General features: G+C 39.1%; 2 protein-coding genes across 4 annotated transcripts in view; one reads left to right on the top strand and one right to left on the bottom strand.

The window, feature by feature from the left end:
- LOC137273720 (cubilin-like) overlaps positions 1 to 12,061 on the top strand; it is a 493,514-nt gene that overhangs the window by 67,894 nt on the left and 413,559 nt on the right. The window lies entirely within an intron of this gene.
- The window catches only part of LOC137273715 (cubilin-like), a 62,320-nt gene that overhangs the window by 31,832 nt on the left and 18,427 nt on the right, over positions 1 to 12,061 (bottom strand). For all 3 annotated transcript variants that reach the window (XM_067806518.1, XM_067806517.1, XM_067806519.1), the window contains 16 exons: positions 11,706 to 11,993; positions 11,363 to 11,455; positions 11,031 to 11,255; positions 10,487 to 10,576; positions 8,569 to 8,820; positions 8,078 to 8,179; positions 7,659 to 7,928; positions 7,368 to 7,457; positions 6,944 to 7,213; positions 6,587 to 6,679; positions 6,183 to 6,476; positions 3,108 to 3,200; positions 2,670 to 2,957; positions 2,327 to 2,419; positions 1,995 to 2,219; positions 1,451 to 1,540 (listed from right to left, as the gene is read on the bottom strand). In XM_067806518.1, the coding sequence (XP_067662619.1) occupies positions 1,451 to 1,540; positions 1,995 to 2,219; positions 2,327 to 2,419; positions 2,670 to 2,957; positions 3,108 to 3,200; positions 6,183 to 6,476; positions 6,587 to 6,679; positions 6,944 to 7,213; positions 7,368 to 7,457; positions 7,659 to 7,928; positions 8,078 to 8,179; positions 8,569 to 8,820; positions 10,487 to 10,576; positions 11,031 to 11,255; positions 11,363 to 11,455; positions 11,706 to 11,993 (2,856 nt within the window). The remainder of the gene's footprint in view (positions 1 to 1,450; positions 1,541 to 1,994; positions 2,220 to 2,326; positions 2,420 to 2,669; positions 2,958 to 3,107; positions 3,201 to 6,182; positions 6,477 to 6,586; positions 6,680 to 6,943; positions 7,214 to 7,367; positions 7,458 to 7,658; positions 7,929 to 8,077; positions 8,180 to 8,568; positions 8,821 to 10,486; positions 10,577 to 11,030; positions 11,256 to 11,362; positions 11,456 to 11,705; positions 11,994 to 12,061) is intronic.

Consider the following 12,061-nt stretch of genomic DNA (forward strand, 5'->3'; position numbering starts at 1 on the left):
GTTTTTCTGCAGCATCTCACCAGTGCGGAAATGGTGTTCCGGTAGCAGTGGAAATGTGCACCTACTTCTTGTTGAGACTTTCCCCATGGACCATCCCAATGGCCTCATGGCGTTCTGCAAACGTTAGCCTTGGCATGCTAAGCGTTTCAAAACCCGTTTAATGTTTTGGACGATCAGGGGTTGAGCTTTCCAAAGTGACAGTAGTGTGTGACATTCATTTGCTCTGATTCCCTTTCCCGGAAAACACATGCAACAATGAATTGCCCGTCTCAGGGCCGAAACGACTGACGTCACGTAACGTGGCACGTTCATGGATGTTGGATACATCTCACTAATCTTTGAGTTTAAAGCCTTTTGTGTCTACAAAGGTTTGATAAATTTAGATTTTGAATTTTTGTATGTCAGGTGCATATGCATTGAGTATTAAATAGATCCGAGCTAGGTCAAACAAATGTACCCTGCTATGTAAATGCATCTGATTTGAACATGCCGTTAACCTCAATTACCTGAACACACCCATCATCTCAACAATTTAATCCTCACCATGTCCTCGGGCCGGATGCATGCATGTATCAGTGTACAAGCAAAGTGTTGAATGGTAAATGTATATTTATGGATGTTCACTTTTGTAGTATGAAAGACCCAGCGTTTTGGAGTATATTTTTACTCCTCCGCCTTATGAAGAAGTGAGTAGACACGCTGAAACGCCATGTCCCGCAGAGTACAGAAGTTAACATCCATACATGCAAATTAGACAGGTCATATTTAAATATTAGACTCTACTTTCACGATGGAACAAACATGGCATTATGGGTTGGTCCGAATTGACGGCCATGGTTACAGTACTGTCAAAACTTTGAAGTTTGAGCCCCAGAAAATTCATGCTTGGTCATGATAGATAGAGTAGCCTACAAAGCAAAGATAGAAATTCAAAGGCTTATGAAGATACCAACATCGGTTCACCAACCGACTGAAAGCTTTAGGAGGGGACGACACATGAATCCAGAAGCAACATTAAAGTGTATTTGTGGTTAAAAAGGTAATGAAGGTTTCTGTTGTTCCACGCATGTTTGTTCCTATTTTCTTATTTTTTAAACGTAATACGTGCTATATAAATTTAAGTTATGAACCAGGAATGAATCGTATGATAAATAGGTTATCACAACCGTGTGTTTTGGGATGGTTAATATTCTATGATAGGAATAAAGACTATGTATTTAGCTCGCCACGACATACAGTGATTGTTCCCAGTGCAGAATATTAGCTATCCAAAAACACACCCGCTTGATAACCAGTGTTTATGTGTATCAATTGTAAATATCATTCCAAGACTTTTAAAAAATGTTGTTGAAATAATTGCAGTCCAACTACCCAACAGACGGGACCAATTACATGACTTGTTAACAGACAAGGACAATATTATACTTGGCTAGCTCATTACATAACTTACAGTTGGTTACATGGTAGTCAACGTCCACACCTCGACCAGTCCCAATACTATCGGAGACGAAGGTAATATTGATCCTTCCAGCCAAAGGAACTAAACAAAAGAAAACCAATTATAGAACAATTAACATAATTTACATGAGGGTTAATAAGTTGCTATTTTTCATTACCTACACTCTACAGGTCTCTAAGACAGCGAATCGATATGTTCATGCATACACTCAGACAAACGTTATGGCAGGGAGCAATTCTAATTATCTGTTGCTGTCCTGAAAGTTTTGTTATTCTAAACTGGTCAAAAACGTAACATGCTCTTTCCTAAATGTGACCATATTTTCTCGGGACGTCAGATGTATCTTCTTCTACAGATTTCACTATTTGCTTACTGTTAATATTCATGGGACAAATACAAAAGTTAATGTTTTTGTGTTATTGAAACTTGGCATCGTTCCATTCTCTACACTTGATTTGTCATCGTTATCATATGCTAGCATACAAACCATCTGCATCCAAATGAAGTCTTGGATGGACATGAAATCATTACTCACATGATGTCTGTGTCAACCTGTATCCACAGAAACGTTGCCCGTTAATGATGAAGTAATCTCCACAAGGTACATCAAAGACCTTGACTGTGAAAGTAACGGTCTTGAGAGAATCTCCCAGGTCGAGGTAGTAAATACACAAGGTGTCTGCTGAATAGGTCAGTCCACCATCACTCACAGGGGTGCGGATTGTACCACTATTCTGGTCGAGGTCCATCACACATGTGTCTGAAATGATCGTCCACATTTGTAACTTTTATGTCGACACATACATGTAAATATCCCTGGCCTGGGGAGCGTTCTACGTACATTTTACTAATAGAAGAGTTACCTACTGTTAACGTAAGTGTAGGTGATGTTAATTCCACTCCTCTCAATAGAGCTGTCACTGTGAAAGGCGATGTTCAGGTCGCTTTCAAAGATGTTGACTGAAAACAATGGAAAAACATGCTTCCACTTTAATATCCATAACAGAACAATATTTTCCATCCCTTTTAATATATAGAACATATATGATTATTATATTAATTCTGTGCGACTTAAATCGCAAAGCATAACTGCATAACAGACTCATTTAGTACTCATAAAAATGAAGGAGTACAACTACCAGGTTCTAGTTATTGCAATTAGAGAAAATATCTTTCACTGTTGAGTGTTTGAATCGAATGCAGTACTGACATATGTAAGATATGGGAGAAGTCCTCGTTCCACACATCTTTGAGGAGAAGTAGCCGTGGTAGAGGATCTGTAGGTAGTCCATGCTGCAGGAGGTGGAGAAATAGTTACTGTAGTAGGAATAATATCTCTGCACGTCGAACTCCTCAAGAGTGATGTTAACAATCCACGCCCGACCAGCTGGAGGCCTGATGGTGAACACACAGTCGAGGTTGGGAGAATAGGTGGCACTGCCATTGCCAGGAACCTGGATCTGTCCTTCAGCTGCTGTCAGGACGTGGTAACATCTGTCTGTAGAAGAAAGGTTTGGGCCATCAAGTGTCCACTCATGTATGACTCTGCAGTACTGCAGGAAATGAACATAAACTTATTCTAACAAAAAGTGGAACACGAAATGATATGGATTCAGGAATTTTTTAATGATATACCATGGATACTCACTTTCTTCAAATGAATAATCCAACACGAATCCACGTCTCACTATAGATCTGTCAGTGACGAAGAGAATTGCAAACTCTCCATCGAATGTGCTATCTGAAGCAAACATATTTATTATACAGACGTTGTACAAAAAATGTTTGGCGTGGTCTAAAACTAGACATATCACTTTGGGATGGAAGTGCAAATACATTCATCCAGATTATACAGAAAAAGTTATGGTTTGAAACAATTTTTCGCACTCATGAAAAGCAAGAAAACAGAGATAAGTTCAAAAGAGCTCCAAAGTAAAGATAAAATCGACAATATCCGCATGTCAGCGCACGTAAAGTGTCCAGTCTAGTAAACGATTGTAGTAAAATGGTGTGGTGGAAACGGTGGTATGTTATTCGTTTAACAAACCGTATCAAGTGCCTTGAGATAGTGTCATAATGACAAAAATGCATGGCATTTCCTTAAAACAGTATTTTGACATCACATAAATAAGTGAAAAACGAAGTGTCACCAAAGAATTATGAAAACCAGATTTCCATTAAATGGTCCATCTGCTTCATTTGCCAATTGTCTTCATCACAGCGGAAACAGAGAATGACACAAATATTCCCTGATAGTTATGAGGAAAAATCATAACGAATGGCCAATTGTCTCACATACATGTTTTGCCCATTTCTACCCCACTCGAATTGAATTGGATAGTAGCGTGTTCTAATGGATATACACTTTTCCTCATAATGTTCTTCAACTTTGACTGTTTCTTTGCTGTTTTTTTTCCAAGAGTCAACGATATTCAGGCTTACCATGGTGATGTTTCATTGAAAAACAACTAAACTCAATTTTGGTACTCTTTTCACAGCTGCAGACTTCTGGTTAGTCATAAACGGAACACCATTTTGGTTTTAAAAAACCCATTGTGGTTAATTAATACCAAGCGCTTAAAAGTTGCTAAAAAGCCGTCTGCTTCTCTATCGCCCGCAAATGAAACCGCAGACTGGTTACGTAACTTTGTCGCCAGAGCCCTACAGTGACGTCATAGAAGGAACGATTTTCAGTTAGTTGTATAGAAAATGTGTAGGAGGCTCGTGATTTTGCTGATGTGTCGACGTCACCAAAGAGATGCCGAATTGTTGTGATGACGTCAATTGCTCCGTGGGGTCGGGTGATGGTGTCACTATGCAAGGAAGCAAGGTTTGGGTCGAAGTGACACTTATATTGCAAGCAATATTATTTTGACCTCCACCTCACTTCCAAGAGTGAATTTGTTATGTTATAAGCAATCTCATGCAAACTCCTATTGTCCATCAATAAAATACATATTGAACAACCAGTGAAAAGTAATTTTGGTTTTGTAAGTTGGTGAAAACAAACTTAAATAGCATTCATCCTAAGACAGGGCGCCGCCATTTTTGAAAATCGTGAAAAGCAAAACTACTTTCTACGAGTAGTTAAATATGTATTTGAATCATTACCAAAAGGAGTTTGCATGACACAACGTGTAACATAACCTAAGCGAGGTCGGTGTCGAAGCGATAAATTTCTTCACTTGCTAAACTTATTTGGTTTGTAACGTTCACTCACCAGTATGTAGACGCTTGTCAATATACGTCTTTATACTTGGTCTCATAATCCTAATTACTTTATAATCATACTTGTATGGATTTTGGAACTTAATAAAAAGAAGCGATCTGCGAATGTATAACAGGAATGTAATATGTAGACATTTTATAGTTTGCCTATATGAATCATAATTCGCACGCAAGCCATAGTGTATGTCGTCAACATCATTACACTTCAGGACGAAAACAATGATTCTGTTGAAAGCTACGACAACTTAATAAAAACAAAAATGCAAATATTAAAATTAATATCATAGGAGCAATGCCAGGTTATTACCTTGTTCGAGGAATGTACATATCAATGTCCACAAAAACGAGTGATATATAATTCATCTGCAGATTTCCCAAGTGATGTGTCTTTTAACAGTCTAATTTACGAAAACGTGATGTATCGTTTCAGGTTTTTCACGTTGCTGTATAGTTTCATTGGTCACCCATAACAGCACACCTGGCAACTAATTGCATAATGTGAGTCATTCTCTTAAACATGTTATTTAGTTGGCCAATAATGAACAATCAATCAATGAATTGGCGGTTAATCCTTTGAAAGAAGTGTGTTGTTTTTACATAGACACAGACACGACAGAGTGTGTTCAGTATAGATTAGTAAATGTACGTACATAAACACTACCTTTTGACAAATCCCCCATTTAAATCCGAATAAAACTAATTAATCAATCAGCGGTTTATCGCTTAATCCTTTAATCGATCCAGACACAAGAAATACCAAATGGGGGCCTTTGTCGGATAATCTAAGTAGCGTTACAACTAATTATACCTGTCATAAATTCATTAACTGACCATCAAGTGAATGATGACAAATAACGTGTAGGTTTATACCATAACACGGATTACAACCTAGCGATACCAAGTGATTTTGACAGAATTGTCTATGAAAACAGGGGTTGTAAGTCGGAAACTAGGCAAAGCAGGTCACTAAACTAAATGGTAGTAGATTGTGAGAACATATAGCTTTCATTTTCACAACATCTTTCGCGATTTCAGGTTTGTACAAACCTGTAAACAATATAGTTAAACCCCTGAAATGTAGATGAATACTGCACAGACCCTCATTTCTATACCTACAATTACGTCACGGAGACGCGCCGCTCTGATTGGTTGAAATTTCGTTTGCGGTTATGAATTGTGCACTGTTGACAAAAAGGTCGATTTAAGTTAATTAAAGGTCGAAATGAGTAGTTTTAATGGCGAGGTTTCGTTTATAGCGATGTCAGCAAGTGATTTTATATTTGTACCCTACTAGAGTATATGTGATCTTTAATGGAGAGAAGAGACGGTAACGTCATTGTCTAATGTCACACCCTACGCGATTCAACCTTAAGAAATGATGAAAATTATTTAGTACGTAAGGCAGGTAGTAGAGTACATGGGGGCATTTTTAGCTACAGTTCCTGTAGTTCTCTCATAATACTTGGTTATATTCAGAAACATCATCACGACTTACAATAGTACGTCCTTGGTGAGCTCATCCTGCCACACAATCTGCTGGTACCGGTCAGTCCCGAGGACCTGGTCTCCACATAGTCGTAGCTACATGACGTACTCAGACTGTAGGATGAGGAGTTGTAGTACGTTCTCTGAACGTCAAACTGAGAGTACGTGAGAGTGAACCTATAGGGAACTTGTGTTGGAGGCCTGATGATATAGGTGCAGTTCAGATTACTTCTGTAGAGACCTGCACTGTAAACGGGACTCCTTATTCTGCCACTGGGGTCAGAGTACACCTGGTCACAACGATCTGAAAGTGATACCATTGAATGGTTTCGGTAGGCATTCTCACTATTCTCATCACTATATATATAAAGAGTGAAAGAGATAAGATATAAATGAGGTAAAGAGTGAAATTACCTTCCTCAATCGTGTAAGACACGTTGAACCCCGGCCTACTGATCTCGTTGTTGGTATGGAAAACCAGCTCAAACTGCCCGTCAGTTGTGTACCCTGAGGATTTCAGACCACATCAGGTATACAATGTATGGGTCATTATACATAAAGAATATCAATAATGTATGTTAATAATTATGTTACAATAAACATGTAGCCAAATACACTGAATTTTCCCCGTGAGGAGTCATCACCTAAAATAGGGAATTCTGTTAGGATGCTGTTACAAAAAAGCCTTTCATATTTCATACAATTAAACATGCTAATAGAAATGTCAGAATGAAAATGTATTTGGAAAAACGAATAAAACGTTGTCCTCACAGATAACTGTGGTTCCTGCAGCAACAAAACCACAATATCTCCCGGAAGTGTAGGAACCGCCAATAGCGTATACGTAATCATTCTGACAATTTGTGGAACTGTACGATGAGGGTTCAAGGTAAAATCTGTTGACAGTGACTGTGATCTTGGCCATGGTGTATGGGCTTGATAATGTATATCGGCAGTCAAGGTTGTTGTGATAGAGCCCATTGCTTGCCACAGGACTGAGAAGAGTGCCTTCAGTTGAGGAGAGTGACACAATGCAACCATCTGCAATAGAAATGAGTCACTTTCAGGCAGAAATGATAATACTGTTGTTGAAACGACGTTTTGCACGTCACAAAGTGATTGGATCCAAGACTGATTACAGTTTCTGCGTTGCTATTTTGCATACATGAACTATAACAAAAGTTGAAATAATCACCTGGAACTATGTTGTAATGGATGTTGAAGCCCATGTTTGTCTGACTGTTGTCACTGACGAAGGTCACGACAAACGTGCCATCAAAACTGACTGTAAAGGAAATGCAGATGTCATTTTCGGAACAAAAGACAAAAATAAAATATGTAAAAGCTAATATAAGTTTGTACGTATTTGGAGAAAACAAGTATCAAACCTACTACTAAAGTATGAAGGACTGTTGAAGGTTGTGCTCATGAAACTGTTAGGTCAAAATATCCTAAAACACTAAAAACCCCGATACTATGTACTCACAGGTGCGATTGCCGTACTGGTATCCACACAACGTCTCTTCGCCATTCATATCCACATAGTCTTTACAGAGAGACGTGCTGTTGTCACGGTCCTCCAGTTGGAACTGATTCAGGCTAAAGATGATTGTTTGACCCACGGCGTCATCCCCCTTTATTGTGAAGATGCAGTGAGTGTTGTCGTTATAGGAGCGACTGTACACTGACGTAGAGGCATAACCAGAGTTGCTGTTGATGTAGCCGGCATTGTTGGTCAGCGTTACATTGCATGAAACTGAAATGATTGCACTATTCAATTTCACTTTTTAAACGAATACATCGTAATGAAAAGTGCTATTAATATGCCGGTGAATATTTATTAACTCATCATTTGTGGGACAATCTAGATAATCTTCCCTGAACCAACTGTCATCTGTTACTTACCGGGTCTGGTGTTGAAATAAATATGATAGACTTCATTCTCTCCTGGGTCCGTTATAGCAGAATGATGATATCTCACTGGCAGCTCAGGTCCGACTGATGTAACTGCAAACATATGGCAAGTTACGATATGTATGTTTGGAGGAGAAGGCAAAACATCAGATTTGTGTCAATTCAAGATGTCTTCAACATGCTTTTTATGTTCTAAAAGTAAAGATTATTCTGGGTTTCATGGGTCAGTCATGAATTGTTAGACTGAGTATCCTTTCAGCTACACGCGATGGCATCAATCACAGGATGGTCTGCCCCATAACCGATAATACATAGGTCACCGCCATATGGATTTGATATTCCTTATGCCAGTGTTGAACAGGAAAACGAACAAAACAAAAACTCATTCTTCAATTTTCTATAGCTTCTTTGCTTTGCACAGAGATTATACCTCGTTATACATACACTTTGAAAATATATTTCGACGCTTCTTTTGTACTTACAGTTGTACTCGCCGTAAACAGTTCCACAGTACTGAGTGTCATTGATCTCAACATAGCTGCCAGTACACGGATCGCTGCTGTTCACGAAGTTAAACGGCATGTAGAATGGACTGAAGTACATTGTTATCACAAAGGGGTAGTAGGGCGGACGAATGGTGTATTCACAGTCCATGTCATGTTGGAGAGCAAGTCTTGACACAGAGTAAGAATCTATACTCCCTGACCTTGTGCGATATACCTTGTCACATGTGTCTGCAATTAACAAATATAATAATACGTTATAACGGTGGGAAGGGTCATCATGTGTGTTTTGTTTACTACAGATACTGTAACAGACTCACAGACTAAGTCAAAGACCATGGAACATATAAATTTTAATGGAGGAGGCATGAGACCCTTATCCAACTGTCCTGTCTTGGCGTTTTAACACGTGGACGTTCAGAACGTGGCCGATTGATGAGATCATTTGTTTTTCTGCAGCATCTCACCAGTGCGGAAATGGTGTTCCGGTAGCAGTGGAAATGTGCACCTACTTCTTGTTGAGACTTTCCCCATGGACCATCCCAATGGCCTCATGGCGTTCTGCAAACGTTAGCCTTGGCATGCTAAGCGTTTCAAAACCCGTTTAATGTTTTGGACGATCAGGGGTTGAGCTTTCCAAAGTGACAGTAGTGTGTGACATTCATTTGCTCTGATTCCCTTTCCCGGAAAACACATGCAACAATGAATTGCCCGTCTCAGGGCCGAAACGACTGACGTCACGTAACGTGGCACGTTCATGGATGTTGGATACATCTCACTAATCTTTGAGTTTAAAGCCTTTTGTGTCTACAAAGGTTTGATAAATTTAGATTTTGAATTTTTGTATGTCAGGTGCATATGCATTGAGTATTAAATAGATCCGAGCTAGGTCAAACAAATGTACCCTGCTATGTAAATGCATCTGATTTGAACATGCCGTTAACCTCAATTACCTGAACACACCCATCATCTCAACAATTTAATCCTCACCATGTCCTCGGGCCGGATGCATGCATGTATCAGTGCACAAGCAAAGTGGTGAATGGTAAATGTATATTTATGGATGTTCACTTTTGTAGTATGAAAGACCCAGCGTTTTGGAGTATATTCTTACTCCTCCGCCTTATGAAGAAGTGAGTAGACACGCTGAAACGCCATGTCCCGCAGAGTACAGAAGTTAACATCCATACATGCAAATTAGACAGGTCATATTTAAATATTAGACTCTACTTTCACGATGGAACAAACATGGCATTATGGGTTGGTCCGAATTGACGGCCATGGTTACAGTACTGTCGAAACTTTGAAGTTTGAGCCCCAGAAAATTCATGCTTGGTCATGATAGATAGAGTAGCCTACAAAGCAAAGATAGAAATTCAAAGGCTTATGAAGATACCAACATCGGTTCACCAACCGACTGAAAGCTTTAGGAGGGGACGACACAGGAATCCAGAAGCAACATTAAAGTGTATTTGTGGTTAAAAAGGTAATGAAGGTTTCTGTTGTTCCACGCATGTTTGTTCCTATTTTCTTATTTTTTAAACGTAATACGTGCTATATAAATTTAAGTTATGAACCAGGAATGAATCGTATGATAAATAGGTTATCACAACCGTGTGTTTTGGGATGGTTAATATTCTATGATAGGAATAAAGACTATGTATTTAGCTCGCCACGACATACAGTGATTGTTCCCAGTGCAGAATATTAGCTATCCAAAAACACACCCGCTTGATAACCAGTGTTTATGTGTATCAATTGTAAATATCATTCCAAGACTTTTAAAAAATGTTGTTGAAATAATTGCAGTCCAACTACCCAACAGACGGGACCAATTACATGACTTGTTAACAGACAAGGACAATATTATACTTGGCTAGCTCATTACATAACTTACAGTTGGTTACATGGTAGTCAACGTCCACACCTCGACCAGTCCCAATACTATCGGAGACGAAGGTAATATTGATCCTTCCAGCCAAAGGAACTAAACAAAAGAAAACCAATTATAGAACAATTAACATAATTTACATGAGGGTTAATAAGTTGCTATTTTTCATTACCTACACTCTACAGGTCTCTAAGACAGCGAATCGATATGTTCATGCATACACTCAGACAAACGCTATGGCAGGGAGCAATTCTAATTATCTGTTGCTGTCCTGAAAGTTTTGTTATTCTAAACTGGTCAAAAACGTAACATGCTCTTTCCTAAATGTGACCATATTTTCTCGGGACGTCAGATGTATCTTCTTCTACAGATTTCACTATTTGCTTACTGTTAATATTCATGGGACAAATACAAAAGTTAATGTTTTTGTGTTATTGAAACTTGGCATCGTTCCATTCTCTACACTTGATTTGTCATCGTTATCATATGCTAGCATACAAACCATCTGCATCCAAATGAAGTCTTGGATGGACATGAAATCATTACTCACATGATGTCTGTGTCAACCTGTATCCACAGAAACGTTGCCCGTTAATGATGAAGTAATCTCCACAAGGTACATCAAAGACCTTGACTGTGAAAGTAACGGTCTTGAGAGAATCTCCCAGGTCGAGGTAGTAAATACACAAGGTGTCTGCTGAATAGGTCAGTCCACCATCACTCACAGGGGTGCGGATTGTACCACTATTCTGGTCGAGGTCCATCACACATGTGTCTGAAATGATCGTCCACATTTGTAACTTTTATGTCGACACATACATGTAAATATCCCTGGCCTGGGGAGCGTTCTACGTACATTTTACTAATAGAAGAGTTACCTACTGTTAACGTAAGTGTAGGTGATGTTAATTCCACTCCTCTCAATAGAGCTGTCACTGTGAAAGGCGATGTTCAGGTCGCTTTCAAAGATGTTGACTGAAAACAATGGAAAAACATGCTTCCACTTTAATATCCATAACAGAACAATATTTTCCATCCCTTTTAATATATAGAACATATATGATTATTATATTAATTCTGTGCGACTTAAATCGCAAAGCATAACTGCATAACAGACTCATTTAGTACTCATAAAAATGAAGGAGTACAACTACCAGGTTCTAGTTATTGCAATTAGAGAAAATATCTTTCACTGTTGAGTGTTTGAATCGAATGCAGTACTGACATATGTAAGATATGGGAGAAGTCCTCGTTCCACACATCTTTGAGGAGAAGTAGCCGTGGTAGAGGATCTGTAGGTAGTCCATGCTGCAGGAGGTGGAGAAATAGTTACTGTAGTAGGAATAATATCTCTGCACGTCGAACTCCTCAAGAGTGATGTTAACAATCCACGCCCGACCAGCTGGAGGCCTGATGGTGAACACACAGTCGAGGTTGGGAGAATAGGTGGCACTGCCATTGCCAGGAACCTGGATCTGTCCTTCAGCTGCTGTCAGGACGTGGTAACATCTGTCTGTAGAAGAAAGGTTTGGGCCATCAAGTGTCCACTCATGTATGACTCTGCAGTACTGCAGGAAATGA

This window comes from Haliotis asinina, chromosome 2 (assembly GCF_037392515.1).
Source record: "Haliotis asinina isolate JCU_RB_2024 chromosome 2, JCU_Hal_asi_v2, whole genome shotgun sequence".
Lineage (NCBI taxonomy): Eukaryota > Metazoa > Mollusca > Gastropoda > Lepetellida > Haliotidae > Haliotis > Haliotis asinina.